At 36.5% G+C, this 10,899-nt stretch overlaps 1 protein-coding gene and 1 long non-coding RNA gene across 2 annotated transcripts in view; one reads left to right on the forward strand and one right to left on the reverse strand.

The window, feature by feature from the left end:
* The window catches only part of LOC112162553 (F-actin-uncapping protein LRRC16A), a 44,115-nt gene extending 36,756 nt beyond the window's left edge, over positions 1-7,359 (reverse strand). Inside the window, exon 1 of the mRNA XM_024298356.2 lies at positions 6,798-7,359. Coding sequence (XP_024154124.1) covers positions 6,798-6,834 — 37 coding nt within the window. The 5' untranslated portion in view covers positions 6,835-7,359. The remainder of the gene's footprint in view (positions 1-6,797) is intronic.
* LOC112162555 lies at positions 7,080-8,692 on the forward strand. The gene is made up of 3 exons (XR_002922094.2): positions 7,080-7,214; positions 7,542-7,630; positions 8,086-8,692. It is a non-coding gene; the product is annotated as an uncharacterized LOC112162555 (long non-coding RNA).
* The last annotated feature ends 2,207 nt before the right edge of the window (positions 8,693-10,899 follow it).

The raw sequence follows: 10,899 nt of genomic DNA on the forward strand, positions 1-10,899 counted from the left end.
ATACACGGTATCGATGTTATCACGATACTGTGATAATTGGTAAAAACACATTTTTTAGGAAAATATATCCCCATTTATTACTTAGCTTGAACACAGTCATAATACACAAGTTGTGTCTTATTTTGTGCAACGAATATTAGACACTTTTGTGCAACATTGCTGAAATCAGTAATACTTTGTCTATCACAAGCACTGACACCAATTGAATTGGAATTGTCTGTAAAATTACGTGTTAAAGATAGTAAACATGAGCAGCAGTGCCACTATTTAGTGCAAAATTGTTGTACACAACCCCAGTACCAACTTTATCCTTACCTACTCTTGCATTTATAAGTGTTTGGTACAACCTGTCACCCGCAGCACGCCCATAGGAAAAAATGTGCATTAACATTTCCCTCGTTTATAGTGGGGAATACATTGCATCAATGTCCTGCGATATGTGAAAAGTAGACTACACAGTTGATACACTTTTCTCAGATATACATGAACATTTATACAGTTTTCCCTTCTGTTTAACCCTTATGTTATTCTAGACATGTTTGCATTGTAAGTAGGGTCATCTGGACCCCACAAGAGAGTGCACTGAACTTTTTTTCTCAAGGACTTTTGATCTTCACTGGTGTCCGTGGCAGACATAAAATCCTGTCCACCTGTGTCATGGGAGGGATCATATGTCATAGGGTGGGGTCATCTGGACCCCATAAGAGAGCACAAGGGTTAGACTCTCAGAGTTCAAATCTTCAAAGAAAAAAAAAACAAGAGTCTATTTTGATGGAATGAAAACAAAGATCTGATTGCAATCAAAGATTTAATGCAACTCTGGCAAGCTGAGCACATTCTTTACAGCAGACACGACATAAAGGGGATTGATTGACGATATCGACCGCCAATCAAGGTGCGCTGTAGAGAGAATGCAAAAAATGGCAGTGATATTTTAGAAAATGAACTGCAATATAGAGAGGGAACAGTATAAAACATGTGTCAAAGTCAAGCGCCCAGGGTAATTATTTGACTATTATTAATGGCCCAGTGTTATCTTGCTAACATAGTGAGAGATCAGTTAGAATGACTTCTAACATAACAGGATAAAACAACTAAAGTTAAAACAGAATAAAACAGCCAGTCAATAAAACCCATGTCAGAACCCCAATCCGCCCAGAAAGGCAAAGGGAACGATATCCCACAATTCCTTGGGCTACCAGATCTGACAGCAGACCCAACGTGTCAGTGACCAGCACTACAAAAATTAACTCCAAATCCCATCATACAGCTGCATTGAAGAATGCTAGTGTTGCCAGAATAAGCGATTTGGTATATAATATATAATTTTGACAGGATTTGTTTTATGGAGAGTACAATCTTTTGCAATATTTATAAGTTTAATTTTTTAGATAAAATGACATACAAGTAAAGACATTTTTGACAAAATTTTGACAGAATATATTATTATGGCGAGTAAAATATAGAAAGTTATTTAAGGAATAATATTCCTGCCTGTTTTTACATATATTTATGTTTTAAAAATTATTTTTTATTAAAGTTTATACGTTCTAACAATTTAGTTTTTTATGTGTTCAATAAATGTATATCTTGTTCGGCCTGTGACCGTAAGTATGTTTTGTATTTTGCCCCCTGTGTGATTGAGTTTGACACCCCTGCTGTAAAACCTTGATATTTCATTCCCAACGTGACTCGTACAGGTTTCCCCATTTTTGCTCGCAGACAACCCGTATGCACCTGTAAGGTCAGTTGTGACTGAGACCTTTACTGATTCTTCGAACAAATCTAAAAATCCTATTTATACTACAAAGGAACTAGAGCATGACTTTAAATAACTTCACTTTTTCTGCTACTTCTGCCCATTATGTTCATTTAAAAAATATGCTTAATTGATCTGTGATGGAAGAATAAACTGTCGCTGATTTAGGACATGCAGTCACATGGGTGTGATGAAGTGTTGGTGGGTCAGAAGTCCTTCATCTTTGACAGGACACATGAGGTCCAGTAGCAGCAGTCTTAGCCCCCGCGGGACGCATGGAGAGGTTACATGCTCGAGTCTCCAAAGGTCAGCGAGAGGGTTCAGTCCAGACGAGCAGGTGGTTTTCATGTTTCAGATGCTTGGTTTAGAGGCAGCAGTTTCAGACACAAAAACAGAACTGACATGTCGAGGGATTGCTTAATTATAATAGTAGATTCATAGCTTTGAGAATACTAAAGAAAACATGGAAACAAATATTGAAATATATATCGTAAAAACAATTCAAAAGATTTTTTTCAATACCATTCCATTATGGCTAAAAGGGCTGCCATGATTAGTCGTCGATTAGTCGACTAATCGACTATTAAAACAGTTGACGACTAATTTAATTGTCAATTAGTCAATATTTTATATTATATGGAGTCAGAGTGTAGTAAAGTTGAACGTTAGAATGGCATTGTGCTAGATTTTGTACTATTTTGGCATTTATGAAGGTTTTTTTAGACTAATTTGGAGTTTAGCCAATATTTCAGCTACATGCTAGCTCTTTTGGCTTACTTAAGCTTTTTTGTTTGTTTGTTTTTTAGGCTAATTTCACATTCAACTAATATTTTAGCTGGCTAGCTTCAGTGATTTCAGCTAATAACTTCAGGGATTTCAGCTACATGCTAGCTGTTTTGGCTTACTTAGGCTTTTTTTCAGTTTTTTTTTTTTGGGCTATTTTGAAGTTTAGCTAATATTTAAGCTGCATGCTAGCTATTTTGACTAATTTAGGATATTTTTTTGTTTTTTAGGCTATTTTGGAGTTTAGCTAATATTTCAGCTGTATGCTAGCCATTTTGGCTAACCTACGATTTTTTTAGGCTAATTTCACATTCAACTAATATTTTAGCTGGCTATCAGCTTCAGCGATTTCAGCTATCAGCTTCAGCAATTTCAGCTATCAGCTTCAGTGATTTCAGCTATCAATTTCAGGATCTTCAGCTATTAACACTAGCATCTTCAACGGCCAAATTCAGCTTTCAATGCAGGTATCGAAGGTAATGCTATATATCTCATTTTTAGTTAGTTTAAAGATAATGATGGTTAAGATTTGTGCTTTACATCCAGTTTGCGCATGACCCAATTGGTTAATTAATCGGATCAGTGATGAGTCGACTATTAAAATAATTGTTTGTGGCAGGACTAATGGCAAACTACAGATTCAACAACATGTGCAGAAATGGCTAAAAAGGAACTAATGGAAATTATGTAAAAAACTAACAAAGAAAACCCAAATGAAAAAAGAGAACCCTAATTTTTATATATGCCTGTGTGCGTGTGTTTTTTAAACCATTTTTAAATCATCTTTTTCTGATAATGAGCAGCAATGGGTCACTCTGTTCTACTAAGACCAACAGCAGGGCTGCCAACAAAAAGCCTCATTCATCTCTCGGTCCACTGACATACAGTGTGAGATTGGTCCCAAGACGGCGTAACAGAGAGCACGGGATTGTGAGTCAGCTTCCCCATGTAGGTTCAGTTTGTTTATGGAAGCAGGAAGATGCTGAAATGGTTCCTACTGATGGAACATCCAAATATGTATTATGTAACTGGACTTTTCCGTAAAGCTTTGATCGTGACAAGACAACAATGGCTTAAGAAGCTATTGTATTTTTCATTGAATATTTAGTTAAAGGAATTTTTCTTGTAAAGTATTAGTCTATCAGTGAATTCCTGGAAATTAAGTGTGTGTATAAAAGAAGAAGCTACTGGTCTGTCATTGGACACAAATAGACAAATAGATTTTTTTTTTTTTTTTTAGGATTCGTAAGAAAAAAAGACTTGACTCTGTTGTTTTACAATGAGTAACTTGACAAAATCAGACATAAAAAATGCCCCCTGTAGGTCAGAAATGTATGACATAATGAAGCTAACACACGTCATTAAAAGAATGAGTTCCCCCAGAAGTCAGTGAAGTGGTCACTCACTATTTCGCATTGCAATCATAACGTTTGGCTGCTTTTTCCGACATTTTGCATGCTTTCTTCTTCTTCTACATTCTGATTGGCTGTAGACTTTATTATTCAATCTCTGCGCCATGTCTCCAACACAGATTGCATTAAGTGTATCTACGTAAATATTTGATTTCGAGCAGAACTTTGTTTTCATTTTATCATATTGGATTTATTTTTTAATAAATGTTTGAACTTTGAGAGTTTAAACAAAAAATAAGTGTTTATGACTATCTGAGAAAACTGTTTAAAGTGTGAAATTTGGGTTTTACAGCCTTAAAACATCTATAATAGGATATTGCAGATTTCACCTATTGCAGGCTTTTTTTAAGCCCTACGATAAACAAAAGACCACTGTAATTTGAAAAAAAAGAAATAAAATTCAATTGAAATCAAGGTTTGCATAGGTTTACATTTGGTAAATTTTGAACTTTTTAACTAGATGAACAAAAATAAGAAAGAAATTATCCCCTTTCTGAAACCAGTCTCTGGTGGTCGCTTGTGGAACTGCAATATTTCTTAGCTGGGATGTTACTTAAGGTACACAAAAACCGAGGGGAACCTGGTTGCAGACAAGATGGCACCCATTCAGCATTAGCTGGAAGTGGAACTTCCACAACATTTTAGAATTGTAGCACCTTTTAATACAGCTTTTTACTGTAAATAAACAGTTTAGTGTTTAGTAAAACAGGTCAAAATCTGTAATCTGTAACCTTTTTAAAAAGGTTTCAACAAAAAGTGATCAAAGTGAATCAGTGTGTTCTGTTCCAGAGAAAAGCGGCTTTGCACCAGTATGCAACACATATTACCAATGTGTTGCATATCGGTGAGAAGCTGCTTTTAAGTGTTTCCAGCACAAAGCCAGTTTTCTCTGAAGATCAGCTAATTCACACTGATCACGTAATGAGTTAGGATATGTCAAAGAGCATTGTAGGATTTGACAGAGACATCAACTGTTAAGTTGCTTTCACATAAGGCCGGATGGTTCCGGCTAAGGATATCTGGGCGCCATCTAGTTGTCTGCAGCCAGGTTCATTGACTGTAGGAAAACTGGACCAAGTGAGTGTGACCTCATGGATTACTTCCAGTTCCAACCAAATTAAATAAGTTCACTTTTCTTTTTTTTCGCAATAATGACGCCGGTGTGTGGGAGCCAGGCAACGTCAGTTTACAGTGAGTGGTCCAAGTAAGTGTATTGATGTTTCTATGGCAACCACTCCTGCTAATCTGGAGTGAGCTTGTTAGAATTCCACTCGGAAGACTCTTGTCAATCGAACTTTAGACGCCATCATGACTAGGACTGGGTTAATAGAATTGATTTATAAAAAAATATAAATCGATTTAGCATATAAAGTCAAATTCCGCTTAAGTTTAATGGAATTTCCCATTGGACGGCTAATGCTAACTCTCAGTTGACCTAAACATACATTGCTGACTAAATTAACATCTTTATAAATTCACAGGCATTCATTTTCTAAACTCTTTTGAGGAAATATCTCTTAAAAAACTATTTGTGATCTAAAACATCGTGTGTTTCCTTTTTTCTTTTGGAATAAGGTGTAATGCAATGGCGCGATTGCCACCGAGTGGCCAACCGGAAACGCCCTCCAGGAGAAGCAGAACAATGTTTACAGTGTTAATGATCTGAACATTTTTGTTACAACTTCTACTTTTGAGAAACCATGTCACACTGTATGCTTTAAACAACCTCATTATTTTACTAAGACATTTTACAGTATGTGAACTGTCTCAGATTTATATAAATATATTCAAATCATACGTTAGATTATTGATGTATTTCTCTACAAATGTGTATAAATCTGTGGACTCAAAATTACGTTGAATTGAAGAATAAAAAAAAATCAGAATCTGTTCTTGTGAATCGAACCGTTTCTGGAAATAAACATCGATACACAGCTCTATTCATGACGTTAGCACATTAATGCATAATAATAAATAATAATAATGGCAGAGAAAGAATTGTTATTCTGACAAATATAATGAGATTTAGGCTTCTTGCAACCACTTCCTGTTTGGAATGGAGGAGGGGCTTCTCAGTCCGATTCTCTTTTACAGTCAACAGATAAAAACCTAACCAACGGGTGCTATTAAATAAAATGAATAAATGGATTTCCAACCACCGTATTGGTGTATGGCAGCATGAGCTGCATTATGGGTGTTCTAGCGCGGCCTGTACAGTAGATGTTTTCACATAGGGTCATAACATTCTTCAGAGTGGCTCTCGGGTGTAATTTCAGTCCAAATTGCTGTTTTGCATGGTATGAAAACTACCAATCTCAAAGGAGGCGCACCACATGGAAGAAAGAAGAGTGGAGTTAAGTGGTTCACTCCAAACCCTCTGCTATGCAGAAAGGTGCAAAAGCAGGGCTGAGAAAAAGTGGTCATGGTGACTTTTTTTTTTTTTTTCCTCAGTTCCACAGACTGTTATGGCTGATTTCTTTCCCAAAAGTGCTGTGATTTATTGTCCCACAGTCAGGGAGACTGTGTTGATAATATCTCACAATCCAGAAGGAATTTCACAGGACACACCCCTCAGCCCCACTCCAGATAAGGAAGTGGCAATATGAGAGACTCAGGTAGACCCTCCAGGCATGAAAATAACTGCACTGAAAAGATGAAGGAACAACGCAGATTTTTCTATCGTTCTTAAAAGTTAAAATATTTTTAAGCCTATTTTGAAACTCAAATGCCTCATTTAGGTGTATAAATCGACTTAAAATAATAATAAAAAAAGTTTCCCAAACTCACTCTAGGACAGCTACAGGAGGAGTAGCCATTGCGCAGGCGTACAAAGTTTAGCTTACCGAACAGTTCGTTGGAAATCTCCATTTTTTCCGACATGTCTCGCGCCGAAGTGGAGTCCGGCGACAGAAGCGGCTGGAGGCGACTCCGGACGGACCTTCACTCCGAGAGGAGCAGCGGAAAGAGGAAGAAAGAGGAGGAGGAGGAGTGCGGCAAAGGTGCCGTCCCGTTTGCGTTTGGTTACCTGTCGACACCCTGCTTCACTTAACTGTCAGCGTCCATCCCGACGTGCCCGCACGCGCACGTTACCGCTGCCTTCATCTAGCGCGTGCCGAATGTGAGAACGCGCTTTGAGTGACAGTGTTTGGAGCAAATAACGACCAAAAAAGGAGAACGTAAAAACAAAAACAAAATCACGCAGACCCAGAAGTTCAGTCAGACAACTCTTCAGTGGACCCTCCTTCTCCCCCGTCCCCCAGGTTGGTTTGTTTGTGGTCCTGAAACTGAGGAAACACTGACACCTAGTGGTCGTTTGTGCGCACTACATATTTGTAAAGACCCACTCTTTGACAGTACAAAGAGAACTGGACAGAGTGACCCCTCCCGCTGGCTCTCCAAAAAGAACAGGGCTGTCAAACTAAAACCCAAAACAAACCTTAAACATTTCTTGAAAACACACAAAACGAAATGTTCAAAACTTTAAACTGTAACTTTTAAACATAATTATGAACTAAATTTAGCATTACCTGTGATAATGCTAGTGTGAATGATTTAAGCTGAATTGTGTCGCTTCTGTGACGTCACAGATTGGACAGCCCCTTTCAGGAAGTCTGCGCTGCCAGCTCCGCCCCCGGACTGACATAAAGACACATCCACTTTCTCTGCAGAGCTTACGGTGATCAGCAATACGTTGTTATTTTAGCATTGACTTATATTTCATAAATTATTTTATTTTTAGTGTTCCAAAGGTAATATACATGGCCCATTTGAAGTTTAATTTGAAGTTTTAATGTATTTCAGGGCTCAAGTTTCAATGTATTAATTTAATAAAGGTTAGCTTTCTTATTTAAAGTGACGAAGAGAATAGAAAGTTAGACTGGAGTGCATGCACAAGCGTACGACGGTTACCATTGCAACCTCCACTGGTGTTTTGCAGTATCTGTATTCTGACGCTGGAGTAACCTGTAGAGTCATGCAAGTCTCGACAGGCCGACTTTAGATCCTGGGAGTTTGTTGTGTTTTCAGTTTCTACATCTTGTTACCCCAGGAAAACTTAGCTCCAAACAGAAGTATGCCCTGCCTTTTTTTTTTTTTAATTTCTTTCCCTGCCTCTCTCTTTATCCTGTGCAGGTGGAGTTGACTACCTTAAAGAAATCCTCTTTATTCATCATGAAATGAACATTAAAAAAAGCGCTGACTTGTGCACACTTCTTGCTGAGAGCGGCGAAACGGACAGCGGAACATCGCAGATGAATTTCTTGCAACTCCAGGAAGCGGACAATAATGCTGAAAAACGGAAGAACAATATAAGCTATTTAAATAAAGATTATTATTATTATTATATTATTTTTAAGCACCGATATTAACACACTTGTCCTAAATCAAAGCAATTAACTTATTTTGAAAAGATAGTTTAACAATGTTGATATTCTTCTACTTCTACTTTATTCTTTTATACCTTATACTTTTATACTGTTTGTTTACATTTTAAAGTATTAAAATTTGACATCTGCAAGGTCTTCAAGCAATCAGTTGTATAATAAAATAATAATTTTGCTTAAATTCGTTTTTTTTCTTTTTTTACGAAGAATTAGATTTTGTTTCCACATTTTGTAACCATTGAATAAATATATGTAAATATGATTTTTTATTTTTCAAAATAAAATAAATAAACAAATATATTCACACAAAGACTACAATTTAACAGTGTTTTTAATGCTTTAGTGTATTTCTAGTGCAACTTACTAAATACAGTATGCAAATATATTGTTTTTCGTCTCATTAAACAAATTAATCCACAACACTTTTTTATGAAAGTGTCCTGATTCTGAGAGGATTTGGTGCGTTTATCCAATTCAACCACTAGATGGAGACAAAGAGCCGTGAAGTATTTTGCACATAAATTATTCTTTTTTTTCTCTGCATAAAATGGAAATATTTGTAAGAACAAATATTATTTTCAATCTTAAACTAAAGGGTACTACTTAATTGTTAAATCTGCCCTGAAATTACCCCATCAGCATCAGTTAGCACTGATTACAGACAGAAACGACCACAATACAAACTTAAGATTCTTAATATGCTGACAAACGAAGAAGGCATAACATTGTCAGAGTAAAGAGATCACACCCACTTCAGTGCTTAAAATCTCCACTAAAGACAGATCGAAACCTGATGGAAGTATCAGCCCCAACCTCTAGAGGGAGACATAACACAATCAATGATTCTTTTAATTGACTGTGTATCAGTACATTCATTAAAAACTATTTATATAGATACACATTTAATGTATCCCAGACATACTAGTATTATTTTATTTAATAAAATAATCAACTATCAGTAAACTGGTTCAGCACCTTGTTCCTTTGACTGGAAAATGCCTAAAGTTTGACAGTAAAAGGTCTTTGGAGACGTGCAACAGTGTGCAGCAAATCCTTCATTTTCTAATAATAACTAAATAATGGCAACGTCTTTATAAAAAAAATACTGAATTGGCTCCATGTTTGTATTTTGCAGTAACAGACCAACAGGCTTTATTTCCATGAGGGTGATCCCGCTGTGTTCAGACTTTGGGAAATAAATGAAAGAGATTTGATCTGTCCAGGGTGCTGAAAATTCCTCTTTAACCCTTTAACACTGGAGATCCAGTGTAGTGTTTTTGGATTTTGTTTGTGCCCCTTTCTATTCTTCAGAATCTACTGGAATTACACTGATCGTGTCAACGGTTGAAAAGTTACAGAAAATTAAAGATTTTGTCTTGTATTTGTGTTTAAGTGTGACGTCTCAGGTGTTAAAGGGTTAAATTCTGGACTTTATTCACTATCATTTTTTTTTTTTTTTTTCATAAAAAGAAACCTTTAACTGATAATTTTAATAGATTGGATCGTTTAGAAGTCTTTAGTTTTCTTGATTTATATTGAAGTTGCGTGCGCTGCTCTTCTCAGCATATTGCCCTTCATTAGACAGCATTTTTTTGGTGAAAACTTTGTTTAATCTCCAAACTTTTGTGTTTTTCAGATACTAAATTTTTTTGGCACATTTACTACTGGAATAAACCAAATGAGCATATAGTTGCACAGCATTTTTTTAGGTAAAAAAAAAAAAATAAAGCCAAACAAAACAACAGTTAATGTTTTCTTTTGTAAAAAATAAATTAAATATGAAACTGGATGTCTGTATGGGTTTATGTGTAGTTTAGACATTGGGAAATTACCCCAAATATTTTGCTCTCATCTGTGCATAATCAGAGTTTTCAGGGGGTCTCAGAGTTGACTGAGTGAGAGGATGACTCAAGTGATAGGGATCCCACAGGAAGTGAATTTAGACAGTTGACGAAGCGCTTTGTCATCCTGCGGGGAAGCAAATGTGAACAAGTCAAATGAGTTGGCCGGGAATTTTGGAAACAGTAACGATGAGCTAAATCTTGTTATCAAAGGGAACAGCTGGTAAGGCCCGAGGGAGTGAAGGATATTTTTATGAACTCAAACTCAGCCATAAAGAGCTGAATGAGCTGATTAAGTATGGAAACATGACCTATATTTATATATGTTATGGGTAAACCTGGCTCAGGTCTAAGGGGGAAAGTACAAAAACTGGACACCAATTAGAATAAAATGAACATAGTTTATTAAATAAAGGCAATCCTGCGTCCTGAAAAGGGAGAACAAAAATCTAATAATTAGTGCGCTGCTCCAAACAATAGTTGGAACCTTGGTCAAAAATAAAATAAGTCAGGAGACTGTTGACCGGCAGAGTCAGCAGCTCCCTACAAATAGCCCGCAAATTACCAAGGTCCAACCACAAACTAAAATAACAAAACCCAGCAGTGAGCTAAAGAGGAAGAAAACATCTAACTACCATCTCCAACTCTTTACAAGCTTGTGGTTGGTCTTTTATTGGATGGTAAAGCATTCTAAAGGGTGATAGTCACTGGTACCTCTAACT

The sequence above is a fragment of the Oryzias melastigma genome, linkage group LG11 (genome assembly GCF_002922805.2).
Source record: "Oryzias melastigma strain HK-1 linkage group LG11, ASM292280v2, whole genome shotgun sequence".
NCBI classification, from domain to species: Eukaryota; Metazoa; Chordata; class Actinopteri; order Beloniformes; family Adrianichthyidae; genus Oryzias; species Oryzias melastigma.